At 39.6% G+C, this 27654-nt stretch overlaps 2 protein-coding genes across 2 annotated transcripts in view; both read right to left on the bottom strand.

Moving 5' to 3' along the window:
* Window positions 1-1651: 1651 nt before the first annotated feature.
* On the bottom strand, window positions 1652-27536 carry LOC106081691 (uncharacterized). The gene is made up of 3 exons (XM_013243845.2): window positions 26104-27536; window positions 2529-3110; window positions 1652-2465 (listed from the first exon to the last, which is right to left on the bottom strand). The coding sequence occupies exons 1-3, from the start codon at window positions 27235-27237 to the stop codon at window positions 1869-1871; spliced, it is 2313 nt and encodes a 770-aa protein (XP_013099299.1). The 5' UTR covers window positions 27238-27536; the 3' UTR covers window positions 1652-1868.
* The window catches only part of LOC106081713 (translation initiation factor eIF-2B subunit beta), a 51129-nt gene continuing 50442 nt past the window's right edge, over window positions 26968-27654 (bottom strand). The window contains exon 7 of the mRNA XM_013243882.2: window positions 26968-27127. The gene's annotated coding sequence lies outside the window, so the exon portion shown is untranslated. The remainder of the gene's footprint in view (window positions 27128-27654) is intronic.

Genomic DNA, 27654 nt, shown 5'->3' on the forward strand with positions numbered 1-27654 from the left:
AGAAAATGCGGGAAAAAAGATAACAACAATGAGAATTCGAACAAAAATCTGACATATTTATACTGTCAAACCTGGCCGGCTGCTAACAGCTACTCGAGTGAGACCACATTATTAAATCCACCTTGCTACTCCGTATACGAAGCATCCCACCATCCGCACCTATATATAAGTGAGCATTCTTGCGCCGGTCCATAGGATTTATCGCCATTGCTTTTCCAGTAAACAATTGAAGGTAATTAAGATCCAAATGATTGGGCTGTGAATATTTACCGGCAATCAATTGGTAGCTGTTTACTTCTTGAAGCGCTGCTTGATCTAGAGGCTCCCTATTGTAGAGCTGAACTTCTTGCTCTAGATCATTACTTTTTTGTGGTTTCTTATATATCTTATCTGTGTCATAACAGCCCAACAGATACTGCTTAGAGAAAATAGAATTGTGTCTACGCACAGATAGGCGAAAAAGGTGATTCACGTGAGAACTGAGTGGACATCACAGCCTGTCGCAGTTCGTTCAGCAGCAGTATTGTAGGTCTTATTGAACTTATTCCATTGTATGTTCAAACTGTCACTGCATATTAATCACTGGACTTACCTTAAAAGTAGTCAACCCAAAATCTGCCAGCAAGCGACTTAAGAACGTTGGCTTTGTCCCAAATAGCAACATCATGTACAGAGTTCTTGTAAAGACATCCAGAGTGACGTATTTGGCAATGTCCTCAAAAGATGTGGCATAGCTGGTCGACAAGCCTTCGGCCAGTCACTACGATCGTATTGTATGGAACTCCTTGACTGAAACTCGAACTTCGGCTAGAGGGACGTGTTGGCAATGTCCTCAAAAACGTGGCATGCCAGACCGTATCGAAAGGCATCGATAGGTCAAGAGTTATGAAGATCGTCCTATGACACAGATTGGCCAGGTTGAGACCTCGGCAAATACGTACGCTAATGGCATGGAAAGCTCTTGTAATTTATGCGGTTTACGAACACGATGCTGATGTTCAAAACTAGGAAACTCTCCAACAAGGCTCGGAAGCAATAGTGCTTTAAACGTCGATCTTGGCTTAAGTATGGTGTATCACTCTGCCCATTCTCCTAGCAACGAGAATAATAAGCGTGTGCAGAGAAAGTTGCTCGTACAAGTGAAATGTTGGTACAGAGGACTAATGCTCCCCTGGGAGCTGTTGAAAACAATCTTGGTTGCTGTTGTTGTTGTAGCCACATTGTTTGTGGAGATAGCAATTCTTGTCAAGCTTCTGTAGCTGAGCAAACTCGTTCCGATCCAAAGGAGCGAACTCGCCTTGTCATATCGAGCTTCATAGGCACTCAGTATTTGTGCAAGAGCCGGTGCCACCCGACCTCTCACTGAGAATCTCCGCTCGATACCGCTGATTGCCCGCGACAGCCATTGCAGCTACTCCGTATGGGCCATTCCACTATACACTACCCGGTGAACACGCCCGGTAGCTTCGAGCTAAGCTTCTCGTGACAGCAATGAACACCATACACAGAACGGACCTCAATGTTCCAGCCTGTGTGGTGCTCACAGCTATCCCGCGCCGGGACTATTTTGATAATTTAGAAATACTTAAAACAAAACACCGGGTATCTATGCACATTGAACATTATTTCCACATTGGAGCCACATACACAATTTCGTAACATCGATTGTTTATTTAACAAAAGTACAATTTACAAATAATTATTGCTTACTTTTTTTTCTTAATTTTCTTTTAACAATATTATCAACAATATACATAAATAGATAAATGGGAAGGAGGAAGGAATATAGTATAGGAAGAAATTTAATTCTGTATACAAATTTTTCTACATACAAAACTTTAACAAACAAACTCCCAGCGGCATATTCTTCACATTAATTTCTTTTCCGGAGAGGATTTCTTGCCGAAAGGTTTCATTTCGATCAGATCACTTTTCAGAGAGCGAAAACTTTTGCGTAATGTATTGGTCATGCGTTTCTTGTAACTGGTGCTGGTAATGGAAATCTTATCGTCAGTGGGAAGTTTTGATGTTTTTGGAGAATCGTCGGTGGACGAAGAAGTATCGCTGGATGTCGCATTACCCTTAAGATATTTGCGATTGAAATTAAGCTGGGGCGTGCCCCATTTCTTGGCAATGAAAGCTTCAAACTCAGGATCTGTATCTGAGCCACTGTCTCGTTTCTTTTTAGCTTCAAGTTTTTCATAGAATTCGCGTTTGGATTTTTCAATTTCGTCGTCAGAAGAAACCCCACCCATGGCTGTCATTATGGAATCAGTATCGGCAAACGGTATGTCGTCCATGCGTCTTGTGACTATAACATCGGAGGGAACATTTTTCAAATTTACACCCTCAATATTGGTTTGTTGAAAATCTATGGGCAATTTACCATTGGAACCAATGTTACGCCAGCCACGAGATCTGCGGGGAGTTTTTACCTCTAAAATTCGTATGCGGAAGTGTAGCATCTGTAAATAAACATTAGACCATTATATTTCTAGGAATCGTAATATTGCAAATGCACTACCTACCTTTTCCTCATCCAAAAACTTGGTCAAATCACTTAACACAAAGCTGATGCAAGTTCCCTCGGCCAAAATATCCGAATCATATTCACTGTGCACTGGGAATTTCTGTGTCACCGATAAGGCCTCAATATCCTCGTTAATCAGTGTAACTTCATAGGCAAATTGCAATTTCTTTTCCTTTTGCGTGGAAGTACAGGTCATGGTGAAGAGTATCCTCTCCTTGTCATAGATTTCATAGAAATTGAACATTTCATTGAAGACTTGGAAAACATAATAACCCGTCAATGGTTTTTGCTTAACACCCATATTCCACACCAGATCCACAGTGTCTTTGGTAAAGACCTTATTGGAATGCGCTGCCTCCAGATGGTCCTTCCAGAAGGCCTCACGACCATTCCATTGGCAATCGCCCCATACTCGACCCATGAAACATTTCATGGGCTTGTAAATGCATTGTTTCTCATGCCATGACAATAGATCCAATTGTAGACGTACCGTACAGCCTCCAGAAGCATTGGAACATTTGAAATGAGCCTTGGAGCAGAGGGCTTCCACGGTAAGAGAACGTATGTTGGTGTAACCTTCCTGTGAAATTGATTATATAGAAGCATATAAGAGAAATTATTTAGAATCAGAGAGTTTCGATACATGTATTAATGATTTAAAAGATATGTATAACAATATTGCATACTTTTAGGAGCTATAATATTGGTTGCCCAAAAAGTAATTGCGGATTTGACAAATTTTTTCACAGCTTGCGACTCTGTAATTGCATTCTTTCTTCTGTCAGTTATAAGCTGTTACTCTTAGCTTGCCTTAGAAAAAAAAGTGTAAAAAAGTATATTTGATTAAAGTTCATTCTAAGTTTTATTAAAAATGCATTTACTTTCTTTTAAAAAATCTGCAATTACTTTTTGGGCAACCCAATATTTTATTGCCATTTTTAATGTGTTTTTGTTTCATATTGTTTTTCTGACCTATAAATTTTCCTACAGTAAAAAAATTATGTTTAGATTTTCACAAATTTAGAACGGTCTGTTAATATTCCCCCTTACAATTATGCCTTACAAAAACTCGACATCATTAATAAGGCACTGAACAATTATTTATAAACACCACCATAGGATGGTGGTAGACTAATCTATCATTTCGTTTGAAACACCTCGAAATATTGATCTGCTACCCAATTAAGTGTATATATTCTTGATCGTTTTGTCATTCCAAGTCGACCTTGTCTTGTCCGTCCATCCATCAATTTAACTTGTTATTGATGAAGGTCTTGAAAACTGACCATATCAGTTCAGATTTGAATAAAGCTCCCATATAAAGTGGTCCTTCGTTTGGCTTGAGCCCCTAGACTCATGAGTTCCCACTATCGTGCCAAGTTGAGTCTAACATTTACCAACCAAAAGCTTAGTCCGACTGGGTGAGAAAGAGGAGGGACACTGTTGGAATGAGTAAGGTATATCTATAGATAAAGAGAAGATTGGGTCCAGCTGTTTGAGGAAATATCGAGTGGTTAGGACACCTCGAGATTAGAAGATTGATGGCCAAGGACTTCTCATATACAGGTGATTTCAAGTGAGATGGTGCGGATTCTAATGCGCCACTATGCAGGGATATAGCCAAGATTTTATTTGCGAGGGCCAATTAAACTTACAAAACAATAATAAGTATGTACATGCGCTAATATTCGAAAAATAGGATTTCGGGGTGGGGGTTGGAGGCTATCTGACCCGATAGCTGGCTAAGTCCCTGCTAAATGCAACTTTGATCATGAACATTCCATTAGGGACCGGACAAAAATTCTCCATATCAATGAGTGCTGTCCGGTTCAAGTTTAAGCTCAAGATAAGGGGCCACCAATAGCCTTCTTGTTTCCTGTAAATCCGAAAATTTACCCCGAGAAATCTTTGTCAGGATTGCCAAGCTGTTAACAAAATCCTTCATCGTTTTCCACTGTACTCCTAAGTTGGTTTAAGCCGACTAGCTGCAAGAACAGGGCAGTGACAGAGAATCGTCATCACAACAAGCCTTACACACGCTGTCACTTGCTGCACCAATTCTGTATAAGTACGCTCCTAGTCCTATACGGCCTGTAATGATACGGAGAGGTAAACTGACCTCCCTGCTTTAAGTAAAAGCCTCGTCTTCTCACGATATTGATCCACCCAGGGTTTTCGTTGTCCACTGAACCTTATTTCTGTACCACTGTGCTACATGCGAGTTCGTTGCCCACTCTCTTAACTCTGATTGCGTCGTCCCGAAAGGCTTCACATTCACCAAGCTTACTGATGGTAGTCCCAAAGACCAATTCGTTTGCCCTTTCGTTCCCCTTACTGCGCTATGTTTCCTGATGGCAAGTTTATTGTCCTTAAAGATGTTCATACTCGACGTCCTCGAGTTAACACCAAACTATCTACGCATTTCGAGATGGCCCGGATATTCGCCTGCAGAGCCTCATTATGAGCAAGCAGTCGGAAACAGATCCCAGTCCCAGGGGACCCCCAGGTTTTCTAGCTTTAATCAATCCGTGTAGCATGAACTTCCAGTTTCCGTTAATCCAAGACCGCTACCGCTGGCAGCAGTACCTCGCACTTGACGTCATTATGCCGCGATTGTATAACCTGCTTCTATCTTTTCTTCACTCTACCATCGCCTTAAGTCTTAAAGCTGCAATGGCTGCCACATACTTAAACTGTATGGCTGTAGTAGGAGTTGTCCTGGTTTATGCCAAAACAACATGTGCTTTGTAATGTCCTTATGCTGCACTTTTTTTCCATCACCGTGTACCAAACTACTGAGCCCTAAGTTAGCATTGGTCTTATCATGCTCCTGTACTCTGCTGGGATTCGAACCCCATTTCGTGTTAACGGCCTTTCTACATAGTGCCTATGATTCATCTAAGCACGTCTCTGGATGTGGGGCTTCCATTTATATTTCCTATCGTAAACCTCTCCCAAGTATTTCACCTGGTCGGATATCGAATTCTTTCTCTCATCCTAATTCATGGATAGGTTGGAAGGCATTGTGAATATTATATGTATATTAGACCGTCACCGTCCCGTTCCTTTTGATCCCAATAAAAAGAAAACAATTATTATGGTGATCGTTTTACGGTAACCCGTTTCGACTTCCAAAGTTGAATGTAGTGCTTTCAGATGAGTATTTTGAGGTCTTAGCATAAATTGGTAAACAAAGTACATAGCTATGTCTGATTTGAACCAATTTTGACGAAACGGAGGCTCTCAATATTCCATACCGAATTTCGCGCAAATCGTAATCACAATAAGCGTTAATCGGGCGAATTATACATATGGGAGCTATATCTTAATCGGAGCCAATTTTACCAAAATTCTAAAGGCCTTATTCACACAACTTAAACTTGGTTGGCCCCAAATATTGATATCAGATTCGTGGGGTACTTACAAAGACCTTTCATTTAAGCCCCATGTTGCTATGTTCATAAATTTGTGCTCTGTGAGGGGCGGCCCACAAAACACTTGGTTCCATATTTGGATATCATATTCGTATTCTACACTCAAATACCTTCTATTTGAGCCTCATATTGCGTTGGTAAGTAAATAAGTCCTGTTTGGGGGTGTTTTTAGGGAGGGTCGCACATTTTGATATCAGATTCATATTCTACTCGTAAATACCGTTCAGTTGAGTCCCATATTGCCAGGGTCGGTAAATATGTCCGATTTAGGAGTGTTTTGGAGGTTGGGGTGGTCCCCCAAACACTTGTTCCCACATTTGGGTATCAGATTCGTATTCTACTCTTAAATACCTTTCATTTGAGTCCCACATTGTCGTGATTGGTCTATAAATATTGGGTAGGTTTTGGGGTTTGGATACCAAATTTTTATTTTTAGGGTACTACAAGAGAGCACAAAAAATTTCGCTTAGATCGCACCACCCATCTCCGAGATCTGGAGTTTCTGAAAATAATTGTAAGGGGGAGGGTCCGCCCCCTCTTCAGATATCAAAAAATATAGTACCCTATTTTCAACACGGGATCATTATGCACCAAGAAAATCGGTTTAGCCGTTTTTGAGTCTACACGGAACAGACAAACAAACAAACCAATAAACCAACACAAATTGATTTTTTTTTATATATAAGAAGATAAGAACAGGGCACACAAATAGAAGGTTTGGCTTAGCTGCCGGAGGTGACACGCTGATAAGGCGTATGCATCAGCTTATCTGCGTAATTTGGGTAGAAGAACGCTTACCCGATGATTGAAACCTCGGCATACAATGTCCCGTACACAAGATAGGAGACAAGACGGAATGTGCCAACTACAGAGGAATAAGTCTCCTCCCCATCGAATACAAGATTCTCTCGAGCGTACTGTGTGAAAGATTAAAACCAAAAGTCAATGAGATAATTGGTCCCTATCAATGCGGCTTCAGACCTGGTAAATCAACCCTAGGCCAAATTCTGGTAAAGGCCCCAGAAGGACAAATCAACAGCTAACATCTCTTTGTTGACAAAAAAAATCGCTTTCGGCAGCCCTATATCAAAGGTGTATCAAGCCACGTCTGAGTTTGGAATCCCTGCAATATTAATAAAGCTGAGTTTACATGGCACATCTGATGTATGGTCTTTGTAATAGTATTGGTGAAAACAAAGGTGTATTTGTCACATATACACATAACCATCAGTCATGGCTGAAAAATCAAAATCATTTGATTTTTTTCGATGAATGACGTCTATCGATTACCGTTTACAAAGAAATGTGTAATCATTAATTGATAGATATTCAAAATCACGTTCTGTGAAAAATTAAATAAAAGAAAAGAAAAAATCGATGCACCGTTTTATGTACGGCAAAAGCTGTAATCAACACGTGCACACGATGAGTACGATCACGATGTGCCATGTAAACTGCTGATACACGTTCCTCATTGAGAATAGGAAAGCATCTTTCCATACCATTGAATACCAAACGAGGCTTCAGGCAATAAGACAGCCTATGGTTTGATATATTTAATATCCTGATGGAGAAGATTATATGAAATGCAGATGTGAATAGATATGGCACACTAATCACAAGACAACCTATGCTACTTAAAATATAAATTTTTGCCTGATTTGGTATGCATAAATGTTTAGGAGAATTCATGGTGACGGGTTCCCAAGATTTGGCCGGCGAACTTAGCACGTGTTTACTTGTTTAGTGTAGGGGTTTTTTCTGTCAATCATATAATTACCAAAAATATTTGGTTTGCTTACTATTGACGTCAATGAAATTTGAAATGTAATCATCAAACACAAGCAACAACTAAAATAAAATATTATGTATGAATATTTTTGATTGCAATCATTGAAACGAGCGTCTAATATTCCTGCAAAATTCATATTTTAACTTCAACCGTTTTAAATATCTTTGAAGATAACATGGGACATAGGTACTTGAGAAGTCCGTACATCAAATACTGGACGCAATTTTAATGGCGTCATAACATTGAACTTTTTTTGGGTGGAGATTGGGATCCGTTTCTTTATTTGTTGTTTTTCTTTTTTGTTAAGTTAATTTGAATTTCTGATTGGTAGAAAATGAAGTAATCATTTGTTTATTATTTTAAATGAATAAATACTTGCTCAGCAAATATAAATATATTTGGCTATGAAGCAGCGATTATACATTGAAGATATAAGTTTTACGAATTAATTATAGTGGAGCGAGTCAGAGTGGAAACTTGGTGCGAAAGAAAATTATAGATTTTTTCGATTTGATTGAGAAAAGAAGAATGTTATGAATGAGTTGCTATTTTATCATTAAACATTTTCAATATTTCGTTCTTCTTTCTTTCTTTAATTGGCTATGACAGAATATTTGTTCCACTATCCGAACGTAGAATAGCGTTCCAAGCGCCTCGATCTTCTGCGCTCATTCTAAAATCACTGACACCAAGTTTCGAGATGTCTCCCACCACTTGATCTTTCCATCGGGCTTTTGATCCTCCCGGTTTGCGTTTGCATCACCGTGTTTGCCTTCAAAATACTTCTTTACTGGAGCTTCTTCATCCAATCTGACAACCAATCTTTCAACTCCCAAAAAGCCTTGCACAACCGAGCAGATAAAGAAAATGGAAAAAGTTAGGAACCACAACTTTGTGATAGTCAGTAACTTTATCTACCTCGGCATAGCCGTAACCGAAACGAATGACACCAGTTTTGAGACGGTTTCAACTCCCAAAACACCTTGTAACACCGATCAGATAAAGAGAATGGAGAACATTGGGAACCACAACTTTGTGATAGTCAGTAATTTTATCTACCTCGGCACCGCCGTAACCGAAACGAATGACACCAGTTTTGGGATAAAGCAAAGAATAATACTGGCAAACAGATGCTACTTTGGATTAAGTAAGCAGTTTAGCAACAAGGCCACCTATCGACAGACGAAGATTATACTATACAAGACACTGATACTACCCGTGTTGTTATATAGTTCTGAGGCATGGGTGCTGTGAAAGCAGATGAGGTGGTGCTTGGAGTATTTGAGAGAAAAATTCTTCGCAAAATATATGGACCAGTGTGTGTTAATGGAGAATATAGGCGACGTATGAACCACGAGCTGTAAGACGACGATATCATAGTTACACTCATCAAAATACAACGGCTGCGTTGGCTAGGTCATGTTATCAGAATGGATGAAGAAGCTCCAGCTAAGAAGTCCGGGAAGACCAAAAACCCGATGGAAAGATCAAGTTGTGGGAGACCGGGAAGACCAAAAACCCGATGGAAAGATCAAGTTGTGGGAGACACCTCGAAACTTGGTGTCAGAGATTTTAGAATGAGTGCAGAAGATCGAGGCGCTTGGAATGGTATTCTACGTTCGGCTAGTGGAACAAATGTTCTGTCATAGCCAATTAAAGTAAGTAATCACGGACATCTTTTTCTGTATATCATCACGGACATCATATCGCATCTCATCTCTTATCAATAAAACACACATGTTAGTTTGAATTGAAAATAACGACTGCGCTGGTGGGATCCTTCGAAGATAGTTGTCCTCTTCGGGAAAGGAAATCAGCCCAAGAAAAACCCTGGATGACTGGGGAGATTCGCAATATTGGGAAAGAGGTCCGCAGACTTTTTAACAGAGCACGTCGTAAAAAAGCGGAAGTTTATTGGGATGTGTAGTACACACGGCTCAAGGAATATAATAAGATTACCAGAGCGGCAAAACGTGCCTCATGGAAGCTTTTCTGCGAACAGGTCGATAGCGTTAATGATGCCGCCAAGATAAAAAAGTTTCTCTTAAAAACCCATGTCCAAACTGAAACTTTAGTAGACGATATGGGAGTGAGAGCAGAGACAACGGAGGACATGTTGAGGCTTTTGATGAAAACCCATTTTCCACAGGATACGATGGGACTCACGGAGACACCGGAAACTTGGAATAATGACTTTGATCGAAGGTTTATAATAACCAAAGGAATCCTTGAGGAGCTTCAAACCATTTAAGTCACCCGGACCTGATGGGATATTTCCGGCGTTACTACAGAAAAAGGCAGACTATCTGGCGCCTCGTCTGGCCAAAATTTTCACAGCGTGCCAAGGACTTTCATATACTCCGAAAACCTGGCAGGAGGCAAAGGTGGTGTTTAATCCTAAGCCCGGCAAGGCAAGTTATGCGGCACCAAAGGCCTACAGACCCATAAGCCTTACGTCCTTTCTTCTCAAAAGCATGGAAGGTATTGTGGACACCATGATAAAGAGTATGACATCCAGCGAACTGCTCAATTACAAACAGCATGTCTATGTCAAGGGAAGGTCGGTGGAGACTGTCCTGCATGAGGTTGTGCATAAAATAGAAGACTCCTTCGCTGCCAAAACGTACACACTGGCGGTATGCATTGACATCAAGGGGGCTTTTAACAAAGTGCGGAGCAACACACTGATCCAATCATTAGAGCAGTACCGGGTGTACCCGGTCCTTAGAGACTGGATAAACCATATGGTATGGAACAGGTGGATAAATTGTGTGTCCAATGGCATAAATATAAGGGAGAAAGTGGCACAGGGCACGCCACTGAGGGGCATTTTATCGCCACTCCTATGGGTGACCACCATATATGACCTATTACGGATGCTGACTGAGGAGGGATTTGAACCCGTCTACTACGTAGACGATGCTATAATACTTCTAAAAGGTAAGGATCCGAACGAGCTATGCAGAAGGGCCGAAAGGGTCTTGCATATGGCATATGACTGGGCCAGACCCAGAGGTCTCAATGTTAACCCAGAGAAGACTGAAATATGCCTGTTCACTAGGAAGACGAAGGTGAGCGAATTTAACGCATCATGTTTCCTCAATAAAACGATTTCGATATCTGACAAGGTCAAATACTTAGGTGTGATCTTGGACAGGAAACTGAATTGGAAGTGTCACATTCAGGAGCGTACTGAGAAAGCTCACAGACGTTGGGCACTATGTAGATGTGCTGTTGGCTCGAAATGGGGCCTGAATCCTAGGATAGTCCTCTGGCTCTACAGGAGCTTGATTAGACCAATACTTACTTACGCCTCGGTAGTTTGGTGGACTGCCATGGAGAAGAAGTGCAACATAAGGACCATACAACAGGTTCAGCGAACATGTTGTCTTGGTATAGGCGGAGCGATGAGGACCACTCCCACTAGGGCACTGAAACTATTCTAGATATCCGACCCATTGACATACAGATTAAGTGTGAGGCAGCCACTACGGCTATTAGACTTAAGGCGTAGAGAGAATGGATTGAGGATGGGAGCAGCTCATACCATCGCGGTATAATCGAGGCGACGATAGGAAACCTGGAAGGAAGGGGAGAGGTTTCCGATCGGATACCTAAGATGAACCTTAAAGTCGAGTGCGACGCACTGCTGTCATCGGCACAGTCTTGGATTGACGGAACCCTAGTATTGCCATCTGGAAGATCGTGTTACACGGATGGATCAAAGCTAGAGGACAGAGTGGGCCTGGGGGTTTACATTGAAAACCCAGGGACTGACATCTGTTTTAGACTGCCTGACCATAATAAGATCCTGCAGGCGGAGATCCGGGCGATCACGGAATGCGTGGTGTGGTGCTAACGCGAGGACGTCGAGTGTGAACATCTTTACCGATAGTAAAATTGCCATTAGGGTCGGTAGGATGGCGAAAATCCTATGGGGGATCCAGATGGTGAGAAGACGAGCCTATTACTGAAAGGAAGCAAGAAGGAGGTCAGTATAGCTATTGGTATCAGTACGGGACACATAGGACTACGAGCTCACTTATGTAAAATCGGTGCGGCAAGTGATAGCATGTGTAGGGCATGCGGGGAAGATGATGAGACGTCATTGCCCGGCTTTCGCGTCCCATAGATACCGGTACTTAGGTGGAGACACAATATCAGACATGAACCAACTTTGGGGAGTGTCATTGGAAACAATTAAGGATTTTGTAAGTTATACGGAATTCCTAACTTAAAATTTTCTTTTTAGAGGTTATTTTATAGTTTTTAGAGCGCACAACAAGCCGATTACTGGCACCTTTTTTCAACCTAACCTAACCTAGTTTGAATTGAATTCCTCTCTTTTATGTCTTTCGATATTTCCATACGTAAGTATCGATACTTACGTATGGCCCAGACATTCTTTCTGTGACAAATTACACTTCATCCGTACTACACATGATGTTGTGCATCTGTTGGAAGTTGTATTGATAGCGTTCTTAGCGTTCGAAGTCATCAATACAACTTCCAGCAGACGCACAACATCATGTGCAGTACGTATGAAGAGTAATTTTAAAAATGCCGATATTTTGCCAATTTTTACTAACCTCATAAATATGATTATTTTAAATTTCCCTAATTTCTAAATCGGTACAACCTGTTAACCTTTAATACAGGTGCATCAAATCGAATTCTAATGATAACGAGTGTATAACTAAATATTAGTTAGAAGTTAAAACAAACACTTATTTATGGCACATATGTAGATGTGAATGTATATTTAATGGAAAAATTAAAAATTGACGTAAGTCTTTACTAATTGATAGAAGGGATTATTGAAACAAAAATCTATACTAGATGTATGCAAACAATGGAATATAGTGAATCACACAGTTTTGGAAACGCATAAAAATTCCCAGGAAGGTGGAAGTCGCAAAGACAGTCGTGTGATCAAATTCTAAATGTTACGTAAGTCAATCATGCTTTTTTTATGATTTGAAGTAAAACACATAGCGCAGAGGTTAGCATGGCCGCCTATGACGCTGAACGCCTGATTTCGAAACCTGGCGAGACCATCATAAACAAGTAAGAGCGTGCTAAGTTCGGCCGGGCCGAATCTTATATACCCTCCACCATTGATCGAATTTGTCCAGTTCTATGCGCGGTATCTCTTTTTAGACAAACATAGAATTTTGAATAAGAACGGTTATGCTATCGGAGCTATATAAAGTTATAGTCCTATTCGGACCATAAATGAATGCTGAACATTGTAGAAGTCATTGTGTAATATTTCAGTTCATTCGGATAAGAATTGCGCCTTGTAGGGGCTCAAGAAGCAAAATCGGGAGATAGGTTTATATGGGAGCTGTATCAAGCTATTGATCGATTCAGACCCTATAAGACACGTGTGTTGAAGGTCATGAGAGAAGCCGTTGTACAAAATTTCCGCCAAATCGGATGAGAATTGCGCCCTCTAGAAGTTCAAGAAGTCAAGATCCCAGACCGGTTTATATGGCAGCTATATCAGGTTCTATATCGATTTACGCCATACTTAGCACAGTTATTGGAAGTCATAACAAAACACCTCATGCAAAATTTCAGCCAAATCGGATGGGAATTGCTCGCTCAATTAGCTCAAGAAGTCAAGATCCAAGATCGGTTTATATGACAGCTATACCAGATTATGAACCGATTTGAATCATACTTAGCACACTTGTTGAAAGTAATACCAAAACACAACGTGCTAAATTTCAGTTAAATCGGACGAGAATTGCGCCCTCTAGAGGCTCAAGAAGTCAAGACCCAAGATCGGTTTATATGGCAGGTATATCAAAATATAGACCGATTTAAACCATGCTTAGCGTAGTTGTTGGATATCATAAAAAACACGTCGTGCAAAATTTCATTCCAATCGGATAAGAACTGCGCCCTCTAGAGGCTCAAGAAGTCAAGACCCAAGATCGGTTTAGATGGCAGCTATATCAGGTTATGGACCGATTTGAACCATACTCGGCACAATTATTGGATATCATAACAAAACACGACGTGCAAAATTCCATTCCAATCGGATAAGAATTGCGCCTTCTAGAGGCTCAACAAGTCCAGAACCAAGATCGGTTTATATGGCAGCTATATCAGGTTATGGACCGATTTGAACCATACTCGGCACAATTGTTGGATATCATAACAAAACACGTCGTTTCCAATCGGATAAGACTTGCGCCTTCTAGAGGCTCAAGAAGTCAAGACACAAGATCGGTTTATATGGCAGCTATATCGAAACATGGACCGATATGGCCCATTTACAATCACAACTGACCTATACTAATAAGAAGTATTTGTGCAAAATTTCAAGCGGCTAGCTTTACTCCTTTATAAGTTAGCGTGCTTTTGACAGACAGACGAACGGACGGACGGACATGGCTAGATCGATATAAAATGTCGCGACGATCAAGAATATATATACTTTATGGGGTCTCAGACGAATATTTCGAGTAGTTATAAACAGAATGACGAAATTAGTATACCCCCCATCCTATGGTGGAGGGTATAAAAATGTTTCAGCGGTGGTTATCCCCTCTTAATGCTGGCGACATTTGTGAGGTATATATGTCATATAAAAACTTCTCTCTAAATAGGTGTCGCACTGCGGCACGACTTTCGGACTCGACTATAAAAAGGCGGCCCCTTATCATTGAGCTTGAATCGGACAGCATTCATTGATATGTGAGAAGTATACCCCCTATCCTATGATGGAGGGTATAAAAATGTTTCAGCGGTGGTTATCCCCTCTTAATGCTGGCGACATTTGTGAGGTATATATATCATATAAAAACTTCTCTCCAAATAGGTGTCGAAGTGCGGCACGCCTTTCGAACTCGACTATAAAAAGGAGGCCCCTTATCATTGAGCTTGAATCGGACAGCATTCATTGATATGCGAGAAGTTTGCCCCTGTTGCTTAATGGAATGTTCTTGGGCACCTTTGCATTTGCAAATAACGTAAGATCGCGTTAGGTTTCAACGGGCCGAATCTTATATGCCCCCATCAGGGATAACATTGGTCTAGCTTTTTTGAAAGATTTACAGATAAAGGGCAAAAAAAGCATTGACAAATCCTAATCGAAATTTTCCGTTTGCTTTGTGTTACAGTGTGACTTTGAAAGCATTGGATATTTTTATACCCACCACCGAAGGATGGGGGTATATTCATTTTGACATTCCGTTTGCAACACATCGAAATATCCATTTCCGATCCTGTAAAGTATATATATTCTTTATCAGCGTAAAAATCTAAGACGATTTAGTCATGTCCGTCCGTCTGTCCTTCTGTCTGTTGAAATCATGCTATAATCTTTAAAAATTGAGATATTGAGCTGAAACTTTGCACAGATTCTTTTTTTGTCCATAAGCAGGTTAAGTTCGAAGATGGGTTATATCGGACCATATCTTGATATAGCCCCCATATAGACCGATCTGCTGTTTTGGGGTCTTAGGCCCATAAAAGCCACATTTATTATTCGATTTTGCTGAAATTTGGGACAGTAAGTTGTGTTAGGCCACTCTACACCTTTCTTCAATTTGGCCTAAATCTGTCCAGATTTAAATATAGCTGCCATATAGACCGATTTCTCGATTTAAGGTTTTTATCCCATAAAAGGCGCAAATATTGTCCGATATCGCCGAAATTTGGGACAGTGAGTTGAGTTAGGATCTTCGCCATCCTTCTTCAAATTGGCCTAAATCAGTCCAGATTTAAATATAGCTGCCATATAGACCGATCTCTCGATTTAAGGTTTTGGGCCCATAAAAGGGGCATTTATTGTCCGACGTCGCTGAAATTTGAGACAGTGAGTTAAGTTACGCCCCTCGACATATTTCTGCAATTTGGCCTAGATCGATCAAGAATTGGATATAGCTGCCATATAGAGCGATCTCTCGATTTAGGGTTTTGGAGCCATAAAAGGCGCATTTATAGTCCGATTTCGCCAAAATTTGGGACAGTGAGTTGTGTTAGGCTCTTCGACATTCTTTGTTAATTTGGCTCAAATCGGTCCAGATTTGGTAGCTGTCATATAGACCGCTCTCTTGATTTAGGGTTTTGGAGACATAAAAGGCTCATTTATTGTCCGATATCGCCAAAATTTGGGTCAGGAGTTGTGTTAGGCTCTCCGTTTTTTTTCTGCAACTTGGCCCAAATCGGCCTAGATTTGGATATAGCTGCCATATAGACCGATATCTCGGTTTTAAGCCTTAGCCTCATAAAAGGCGCATTTATAATCCGATTTCACTGAAATTGACACAGCGTCTTATGTTAGGCTCTTCAACATCAGTGTCATATATGGTTTGCATGGGTTTATATTTGGATATAGACCAATATTTCGTTATACACAACTGAACAATGACGTGTTCTTATTAGTATTTGGTCCAAATCGGAACATATTTCGATATAGCTGCTATGGGGCATAAGATATGCATTTTCCCGGCTTTTGAGAAAAGGTGGTTTATACATATACCCGAGGTGATGGGTATCCCAAGTTCGGCCCGGCCGAACTTAACGCCTTTTTACTTGTTTTTTGGGTTCATTGCAAGAAAACTATTGCTTTGATAATTTTTTGCACCATGCAATGGATTTATTTCTACAAAATTACGCTTTATTTTGATAAATGCCAACTTTATCAGCAAACAAGTATGGCAAATTGACCAAACGAATGCATAGCTTTTTGTCAATATGTGTTTGCTACCAAAAATAGGACTTCAGGTGCATATTGGTGGTATGTGTGAGAGCATTATGAGATTATAGACCGTTATAGACGAAACATGCCATAGATATTGTCAGTCAGAACAAAATACTACGCGCATTACTGCAGTCAATTCAAATAGTTATTGAGACCTCTAGGGGCTCAAGCAGTCAAATAGGAAGATGGGCTTACAGCATAGCTGACACGAAGTATTAACCAGTTCACACTTCATATATCTGTCAAACTAGATATGACAGCTACATGATAACAATCGAATATTATTGGCGAACTCAAACACCTCAAAGTGGACAAAATGTTTGGGTATCACACGATGAATCGTAATAACAGCCCTATTTCATTGAATTGATATTTATCCAGTTCAACGATATTCTGGGTTAATTATCAGTGCTGGCTTCTATGCGTTCAAACCATGATACAATACAGATGTAGCGGCATCAAAAATCTACCCCTAACGAAACTGCCTTGCCATTACTTCAAATGTCAAAGTACTTTTAGAAATAAAATTTATTTTACACTTAAACCCGGTTTGCACTGCTCTTTAAATCCGGATTTAATAGCTCGATCATCTGTTTTCCCTTTATAAAATCAGCTGACGAGAGCCTTAAATCCGAATTTAATGAGCAGTGAAAACGGGATTTTATCTTCTTCAAACGTGTTTTATATATGTATCTTCATCATTATTACACTGTTTTGTTGCTTTTGTGTAAAATATCGAATCAAGATTTTAGAAACAAATCACAGCTGTATTAACAAGCATTTGACATTTAGAGTTATTGCAAAATCAAAACAAAAACCAATAAGGAAAGGCAAAAGTCGGGCGGAGCCGACTATATAATGCTCTACACCTACCCTACAATAATATATATTTGGGCAATATATAAATATATATGTATACGAGAGCTATATCTAAATCTGAACCGACTATTAAACAGATCGTTTGAAAATTGTTGTAACTACGGCCATATAAGTGCAAATCTGGCTATAAATATGTATGGGTGGTACATCTGTACATCTGAACCGATTTTGATGAAATCTAGCAGATATTTTAAGATCAGTAGCAAAACAATCCGTGCCAAATTTTGTGCAGATCGGTTGAAAATTTAAGCTACTACGGCCATTGAAGTGCAAAAAGGGGTGATACATATATATGAGAGCTATATCTAAATCTGAACCGATTTGGATGAAAATTTGCAGATATGTTAAAATCAGTAACAAAACAGTCCGTGCCAAGTTTGGTGCAGATCGGTTGAAAATTGTAGCTACTACGGCAATTTAAGTGCAAATCGGGCGATACATATATATGAGAGCTATATCTAAATCTCAACCGATTTTGATGAAATTTTGCAAATATTTTAAAATCAGTAACAAAACAATCCGTGCCAAATTTTGTGCAGATCGGTTGAAAATTGTCCTTACTACAGCAATTTAAGTGCAAATCGGGCGATACATATATATGAGAGCTATATCTAAATCTGAACCGATTTTTATCAAAATCAATAGCGTTCGTCCTTGGGCCTAAAAAGGGATATGTGCAAAATTTCATGATGATTGGACAACAAATACGACCTGCACTTTGATTACAAGAATACATGGACTCACAGACGGACGGACATGGCTCTATTGAATCAGAAAGTGATTCTGAGTCGATCGGTATACTTATCAATGGGTCTAGCTCTTCTCATTCTTAGCGTTGCAAACAAATGCACAAATCTATAATACTCCGTACCACAGTGGTGTTGTAGGGTATAATGAAAAAAATAGTCCTCAGCTGTTCGAATGACTCACCACCTAGGGTATACATCAGGATGCACTTATGAGGTGAAGTCATGCGAACAGCTGAGTACAATTTTTTTTATTACACCCGCCACCATAGGATGGGGGTATACTAATTTCGTCATTCTGTTTTAACACCTCGAAATATGCGTCTGAGACCCCATAAAGTATTGGGTTGCCCAAAAAGTAATTGCGGATTTTTCATATAGTCGGCGTTGACAAATTTTTTCACAGCTTGTGACTCTGTAATTGCATTCTTTCTTCTGTCAGTTATCAGCTGTTACTTTTAGCTTGTTTAGAGAAAAGTGTAAAAAAGTATATATTTGATTAAAGTTCATTCTAAGTTTTATTAAAAATGCATTTAGTTTCTTTTAAAAAATCCGCAATTACTTTTTGGGCAACCATTTCAAGTAGATCTAGCCAAGTCCGTTCGCCCGTCTGTCTGTCGAAAGCACGCTAACTTTCGAAGAAGTAAAGCTAGCCGCATGAAATTCTGCATAAATACTTTTTATTAGTGTAGGTCGGTTGGGATTGTAAATGGGTCAAAGGCTTAATATCACAGCAGTGATATTTTTCTAAAATCTTAAAAAGATGTTCTATTTGATCCGATATTCCACACATAAGCAACAAAACAGTGTTATTATTATGAAAATATTAGGTTGCCCAAAAAGTAATTGCGGATTTTTCATATAGTCGGCGTTGACAATTTTTTTCACAGCTTGTGACTCTGTAATTACATTCTTTCTTCTGTCAGTTATCAGCTGTTACTTACTGTTAGCTTGCTTTAGAAAAAACGTGTAAAAAAGTATATTTGATTAAAGTTCATTCTAAGTTTTATTAAAAATGCATTTACTTTCTTTTAAAAAATATGAAACACATTTGAAGAAGATAGGTTGTAAAACAAAGTTTATTTCTAAAACATCTTTGACATTTAAATTCACGGCACTTGCCAATCAAGGTAGTTTCTTTGGGGGTAGATTTTTGTTGTCATAACAGAATACTATGTGCAAAATTTTAGCCATATCGGATGAAAATTGAGACTTTCAGGGACCATACATGATTCGCACGGCACGCTTTTACTTGTTATCTTAGAAATCTATAAAAAATATTTTTTCACAAAAATTGGCAACACTTCGTGTCAGCTTCCCTGTACACGTCTTTACTTCCATTCAATAGAAGGCATTAAGGAATTGTACTAAATCGGCGTCTCTGTAGATTAGGTTAAAAATTCTTAATTGTACTTTTATCTAAATTTAACAAACATATTATTTGTTTTTTTTTTCAGCCAATAAAGATATTCCATTTTAGAGTTTATTCTATTTTTTCATGATGTGTCATCTTACAAATAAGTGGTTTAATCTACATTTTTTATTACAGTAAAAGATGAATGCATTTTGAGAAAATAATTGAAACAACCTAAGAGCCAGATGCCAAATTGAGAAATTGATATACAAATGTATATGGGCACCATATCTATTTAGGATCCTATCTTACTGGCAATTAGTAAGAATACTGATTATATAAAAATGTACCTTAGATACCAAATTTCAGTTAAATCGGTAAAAAATTGAGGCTTGAAAGGGGTTAAGAAGTCCAATCAAGCAATTTACATATTTTTATGAAACTATCTGAGCGGTATTCGATTTTCGAGAGATGATTTTCAATGATGAGTCAGGTGGCACTGGCCCTTTATTAAATACAGAGGGTCCATGATACTCGAGATGACAAGGGGCCTTCAAATAACCAATGACCAACCTTAGCGTCTGTTCCCAGCTTAGGGGCGGCTGAAGGCGAGCGTCGGTTCTTCGAGCAAGCAGCTTGCGACAACGAAGAATACATGTGCGATCCCAAAAAACACGGGCGGTTGGGGCGCTGGACCATTAACCTACCCCCGGAAAAATATAAGAATCACTATGAGAAACAAAGGAATAGTAAAACCGTACCCCCCTAACGTTGATGACCCACGCAAACGAAAAAAGGACCATGATATGCGAATCTGCGCCTGGAATGTCCGCACTCTCTATAGAGAAGGTGCAGTATACGAGCTGGCGGATGTATTGGAGAAGTACAAGTGTAGTTCCCTACAGGAAGTGCGATGGACCGGGAATGGCGTCACAACAACACCAAACGGTGAGGAACTATACTTTAGCTGCCATAACACGAGGTATGGATTTGTGGTTAGTCGGAGACTGAAACATCTTGTCTCAAGCTTTACTCCGGTGGATGAGTAACTCGCCACATGCCGCATAAAAGCCAAATTCTTCAATAGCAGCCTTATTTGTGCCCATGCCCCGACGGAAAACAAGGACGACCAGACCGAGGATATTTTCTAAGAGCGCCTAGGGAGAGAATATGACCGAAACACCTTGTATCCAGCTTCACTCCGGTGGATGAGAGACTAGCAACAATCCGCATAAAAGCCAAATTCTTCAACATCAGCCTTATTTGTGCCCATGTCCCAACGGAAAACAAGGACAAGCAGACCAAGGATATTTTCTACGAGCGCCTAGGGAAAGAATATGACCGTTCCCCTGCCCATGACATTAAAATCGATCTAGATTTTAATACGAAGATAGGGGAGAAAGACATCTTTGGTCCAACAGTCGGAAAGTTTAGTCTCCAAGAGATAACGTCGGATAATGGTTTAAGTCTAATAGATTTCGCCGCGGCAAAAAACATGGTAGTTAGTAGCACCAGATTTCAGCATAAAAATATTCACAAAGCCACATGGCTGTCACCCGATCAAAACAAGAGGAACCAAATTGATCACAATGTGATGGATGGTAGGCATTCATCCAGCGTGTTAGATGTACGATCGATCCGTGGAGCGAATATAGATTCGGGTCATTGCCTTGTTGCAGGAAAGGTACGTACCCGTTTGAACATGGCGAGGAAAGTACGATCTGACACTGTACGGAAGGAAGCTGGACATTGAAAAGCTGCAAACACAACAGATGGCAACGGCATACTCCACTCGATTGACCCAACTGCTTGATCAAAGCCCTCCTTGTTCCATTGATATAATAGCGCAGTGGCAAACCATTGCCCACTTCATGGAAAATGCGCGAAATCCGTACTTGGGTACCGGAAGCCTCCCCCAAGAAACCCTTGATACGACCGAGAATATCGAGATGCAACTGAAGCCAAGAATGCGGCATATAGAGCAACCCTGCAATCAGTAGGAAGGAGAGGTATCGGGATGGGAGAGGAGAGACGTCTATTCCGCAGAAACAAAAAGAAAATGGAAAGACGTGAGTGTAAGAGAATTGAGATGTACAGGAGTCAGAATGAAGTTCGGAAATTCTACCAAACTATTAAACATCAAACCGACGGCTTTGATATAGGCACATCCTCCTGAAGGAAATCTGGTAAATGACACAGATAGCATGCTAAGGATATGGAAAAAACATTTTACCCGACGATGGCGGCGAAGAGGATAGCGCAGAATCAAATCCTGATGATGGTATAGAATGTTTACCTCTTAGTCAGAATAAGGTTCAAGTAGCAGTAACCCGACTGAAGAACAACAAGGCAGCAGGAGCCGACCGGTTACCCGCTGAACTATACCCGATGATTGGAACCGCAGCATACTATGTCCCGTACACAAAAAAGGAGACAAGACGGAATGTGCCAACTACAGAGGAATAAGTCTCCTCCCCATCGCATGCAAAATACTCTCGAGCGTGCTGTGTGAAAGATTAAAACCTAAAGTCAATGAGATAATTGGGCCCTATCAATGCGGCTTTAGACCTGGTAAATTATCCTTGGAGCTGCTTGATCGTGTCCAGAGGCGGACGTTGGTGCAGATTAGAGATGGTAGGGTATCCAACTCTTTTGTTGTTCTTGAACATCGTCGAAATGTGGGTTGTGTGGCACTGTTCTATCCATACTTCCACGGTATGTGATCTTCGGAAATCAGTCTTCTAATTCCTGACATGAGTTTGTTTGTCAGAAATACAAAATTTTCTGGAAGTGCACACCGGTTCGTAATCGATTGGCCAGCTATCGGACCATGCATAACCGAGGGAATTCTTTTTTCGCAAGGGTGGTTTGTATTTGGAAACCACTTTCGGCAGATATCTTTCCCGCTAGCTGATCAGACCATGCATTTCCGAGAAAATTCTTTTTTCGTAAGAGAGGTTTGTATTTGGAATCGACTTTCGGCAGTTGTCTTTCCCGCTACTTACGACATCCAGAAATTCAAAGCAAACGTCAATAATCACTACTCCCTCTTTCCCTCCTCCGATCCTTAACAATCCTCTCCAATGATATATAGGGGACATCCTTTACGTGTTGGTTGATTGAAAAAAAATTGTCTGTGCGACAAATTCTAGATTAGACCCGTAAAGGACAATCAACACCTGCCATCTCTTTGTTGACTACAAACCGCTTTCGATACCCATATACGTTCAAAGGTATTTCAAGCCATGTCTGAGTTCAGTATCCCTGCAAAAATAATAAGACTCTGCAGGATGACACTTGCTGATACACGTTCCTCATTAAGAATATGAAAGAATCTCTCCGTACCATTCAATACCAAACGAGGTTTCAGGCAAGGAGACAGCCTATCGTGTGATCTCTTTAATATCCTGCTGGAAAACATTATACGAGATGCAGATGTGAATAGATATGGCACACTAATCAAGAGAACACATACATCGACATCGACATCATAGGTCGATCACCGGCAATAGTAACTGCAGCCTTTGAACCGGGACAGAGTCGGTGAAAATGGGTCTGGCAGTAAATGAGATAAGACGAAATGGATGGTTTCAACCAAACCCAAAACGACTTGTACAACCGATCAGATAATGAAAATAGAGAAAGTTGGAAACCACGACTTTGAGATAGTCAGCAACTTTATCTACCTCGGCACCGCCGTAACCGAAACGAATGACACCAATTTTGATATGGTTTCAACTCCCAAGACACCTAGCAGATAAAGAAAATGGAGAAAATTGGGAACCACAACGTTGAGATAGCCAGTAACTTTATCTACCTCGGCACCACCGTAACCGAAACGAATGACACCAGTTTTGAGATAAAGCGTAGAATAATACTGGCAAACAGATGCTACTTTGGACTAAGTAAGCAGTTTAGAAATAAGGCCACCTCTCGACAGACGAAGATTACTTTATCCAAGACACTGATACTACTCGTGCTGTTATAGAGTTCTGAGGTATGGGTACTTCGGAAAGCAGGCGAGGCAGTGCTTGGAGTGTTCGAGAGAAAGATTCTTCGTAAAATATATGGACCAATTTGCGTTAACGGAGAATATAGGCATTGTATGAACCACGCATACAGTTCGTGGTTCATGTTGTCCGAATGGATGAAGAAGCTCCAGCAGCGAAGTTTTTAGAGGGCGGTGGTACACGCAAACCGGGACAACCAAAAGCCCGATGGAAAGATCAAGTGGTGGCAGACACCTCGAAACTTGGTGTCAGAGATTATAAAATGAGCGCAGAAGATCGAGGATCTTGAAATGCTATTCTACGTTCGGCTAGTGGAACAAATGTTCTGTTATAACCAATTAAAGTAAATTAAGTATCTGAGCGTGATTAGATGTGAGTGTTAGAGAGCATAAACGTAACGAGAGAGCATAAACGTAAGCAGTATCTGAGCAAAAATTCGTATATGTGCGGATAATTTAATTTGTTCCATTGTTACAGTGATATCAGTAGATGAATGGTCATAAGTTTTCTAACTTTATGTCAAACACTAAAGTATTCATTACAGTAAATTAAAGAATATACATATATACTTTATAAGGTTGCAAATCGATAATTCTAGATGTAACAATTAAAAAGACTAGATTAGTATCCCCCCATTATAAAGTGATTAGTATCCCCCCAAATTTTTCATCGACAATGTACATTTTAATGAAATTTGTATGTGCCCACTACTCCATTCGACCTAATTTCTAGTTCTTACCTTCACGAGGAATGTAGGGCAAGAAGATTAATACCATGAATCAAATGAAGTAATAGAACTTTAGTACAGAATATTTTTTCGGATTTAGCAAACATTATATACGACACAAAGTCTACAAAAACAACACGTCATATTAAATTTCCGCAGCTTATCTTATGATGTAAAGGTTTTTTTTATTTGATTGACGATGACCTTCTGAAATAATCGATAATCGAGATAAGCGATAAGTAAATACAACCAAATAACTTTCGGTGCATTCCAGTAGTATAAATATATGTATGTATATATTGATGTTATATTATAATATACTGATATTGTATTATTATATATTGATAAAAACAGAGTGACAATGAAATTTAATTTTAAAACTTTGGTGTTCTTCACAAAAACAATATGTGTCTTAATTTTCGAGAATTTGAGACCAAGTTGAAAAAAATATTGGGTTGCCCAAAAAGTAATTGCGGATTTTTAATATAGTCGGCGTTGACAATTTTTTTCACAGCTTGTGACTCTGTAATTACATTCGTTCTTCTGTCAGTTATCAGCTGTTACTTTTAGCTTGCTTTAGAAAAAAAGTGTAAAAAAGTATATTTGAATTAAAGTTCATTCTAAGTTTTATTAAAAATGCATTTACTTTCTTTTAAAAAATCCGCAATTACTTTTTGGGCAACCCAATAATATACTGATATTATATTACAATATTATATATTGATAAAAACAGAGTGACATAGAAATTTAATTTTAAAACTTTCCAACGTTTAAAAGAAAATTGTACTTTAACAGAAGGTTTTTTAATTGATATTAAGGAATTTTCACCTTATAATTAAAGAAACAACCTTATAATAAAGATCAAAATATCGTTAGAGGACAACATTTTGCTACACTGAAAAAATATTCGTCTTAATTTGAGCCAAAATGAAGAAATTAAGGCTCTTTTAAAAAATCCGCAATTACTTTTTGGGCAACCCAATAGGTATCAAATGAAAAGAATTTAAGAGTAAACTTCGATCTTCGTATAAAAATTTGCCCCTAAGTGTCGAGGGGACCTCCCAAAAAAATACGTTTAGTGTCTTAGGCAATATGGGTATCAAATGAAAGGTATTTGAAAGTTGAGTAAAAATCTCATATACAAATTTAAAAAACCTAAAAAACCCCCAACAGGACGTATTTAACGATTGGTACAATATGGCTATCAAATGAATGGCATATAAAATTAAAGTGTGAGCTATGGGCATAAATTAAAGGTATTTGGAAATAAAAACAACTCCCATATAAAAAATTTGGTCCAAGGGTTTCTTGGGGGCCGCCCCACCCCCAAAGCGGGCATATATTTCCATCGACACAAAATAGACATGAAGTAAATTGTCTTAGGTAGAAAACTACGGGACATTTATGTCGCGACAATTAGGCTCGTGGCGCCCCAGTAGCCGAGTTGGTAACGTGCTCGGATTGTCAGTGAGGGGGTATTTGGTTCGATTCCAACCAGAGGCCTTGGTGTGTCGCTACTGTGGTATCACAATGGACTAAAATTGTCTAAGTGAGTCTCGAAGTGGAGCTCGAAGAAAAGGTGTTTGACAAGCATCTAAGGGACTGACTTCCATGACTACATGTTAACAACAGAATTTGATATCCAAGTTTAGTAAAATATACTGGCGACTGCCCAGTTTTGTAGCAAAGCGCACCGGGTCAGTTAGCCTTATATATAAAGTATGATGTATCTTAAATAATGAATTGATGAATAAAGATAAAACTACTACTACTATATTCCTATGCCTACCAACGTCAAATTGTCGGATTTTTTTGGTTCAAAACTACCTTTGAACTTAAATTTCACCTTTCTCAATAAATTTTTGCAGTATTTTTATGGTTTTAATGAAAAAATTTTCTTTTCTCCACTTACCTTGCACAAAGGACACAACAGCAATATTCTGGTACATTGTTCGCAAATACTGTGGCCAGTCTTGCACAAATAAATGGGCGATTTCATGGGGAAGGCACAACCGGGACATTTCAACTCTTCGATCAGGCGTTCGTAATGCTTAACTGGTATATCCTTTAGCGAAGCTTCGGGGGCAAAACCAGCCCCAAAATCACCATTCATCTTTGCATTGGCACTCGAGCGCAACACCACTGTAGCCGTTTCCTCGGGATCCAATTGCACACAAGTTACCATCAGAGGTTCAGTTATTTTGGAAGATGTTATAATTGTACTCTCCGTGGGCTGGATATGTTGGGTAGTGTGGGTTATGGTGTCTGGCATTGCAGTAGTAACAAAAGTTCCTGCATCCGGTTGATCCTGAATGGGGGTGTTTTGGGGAGTGGGAGGAAACTTGGGTGTAGGCGGTGGAGAACTCATTGAACAACTGTCACCTATACCAATGCTGCGTGTACGACTTAGCATAGGAGGTTTGGGCGGTGGTGTATTCGGAGTTCGCGGTGTCTTCAGAGGCAATGTGGCATACTTTGGTGAGGCAATTGAAGGTGTTGTTGCTGCTGCTGCTGCTGCGTTTGTTCTGTGATGATGCTCAACGTCGGAAGAACTGTCAATGTGATGCTCTCGCACCAAAATCTTTTTGGCATTGTAATTGGAGAAGGCAGTATCATTGCCGTTTGCTGTAGCCTGATTTGCAGTTGAGTTGGCTTTTGTTGTCGATTCGGTTTTCTCATCACTGGAATACTCCGAGGATATGGTGTTGGTTAGAAACACCCGGCGTTTCTCATTCAATTTTTCTATATTCTTAAGATGGCCAATGATTTTCAAATCCTCACGAAATTCCTCAGAAAACGAAGTGTTCACACCATTTGAGGTGGGCGAGGCAGCAGCACCTGCACCACCAACACCAACACCATTACCCAACCCACCGTTGGGTGTTTGTGGCTTAGAGTTGTTTTGGGTTGAAGCACCTGTAGTGGAACTGGAAGTACTGGTAGTAGATTTAGAACTTAATTTAGTTTTTATGCTCGACTTGGTATTGCCATTAATTTCTTCGCCCTGAGTTTCAGAGATTTCCGAAATTTCCTCAATTGTATTCATGTTGAGTCACAGAGTATATGTTTATTAAATTAAAAAGTGAAATAATTTTAAAAAATGTTTAATTTCACCATTTGACAAACCGGTAAACCTTAAACGTGCGTGTCTCTACCACAAATGCTCAGAACTGTCCATCAATACTTATTGAAGTTCCCCACTACTCTATGTAGAGTAGGTCTATCTGCTTTTCATAATTGTTTTATATCTTATCAATAAATAATAAAACCACTCCAAAGAAGCAACCGTCCGCAATAAACAACGAGAATTCTGCCTTCTAACGAAAAAGTGTTAGCAGTCCATGGAGAGCGATATGAAATACTGGCCAACTAAATAAAACGTTAGTGTTCTAATCACATAGTATTTTTCTATAATATTTCTCTTTTTTTTATTATTGTTTTTATTTATTTGCCATAATTTAAA

Source organism: Stomoxys calcitrans, chromosome 4 (genome assembly GCF_963082655.1).
Source record: "Stomoxys calcitrans chromosome 4, idStoCalc2.1, whole genome shotgun sequence".
In the NCBI taxonomy this organism is placed as follows: domain Eukaryota; kingdom Metazoa; phylum Arthropoda; class Insecta; order Diptera; family Muscidae; genus Stomoxys; species Stomoxys calcitrans.

Bases quoted from the DNA above. Each gene is read 5' to 3' on its own strand.
- LOC106081691 (XM_013243845.2), bottom strand. From the start codon at position 27,237: ATGAATACAATTGAGGAAATTTCGGAAATCTCTGAAACTCAGGGCGAA. The intron at 3,111-26,103 runs GTAAGTGGAGAA...TCAATTTCACAG, and splicing joins TGTTGTGTCCTTTGTGCAAG to GAAGGTTACACCAACATACG. The intron at 2,466-2,528 runs GTAGGTAGTGCA...GTTTATTTACAG, and splicing joins AGTTTTTGGATGAGGAAAAG to ATGCTACACTTCCGCATACG.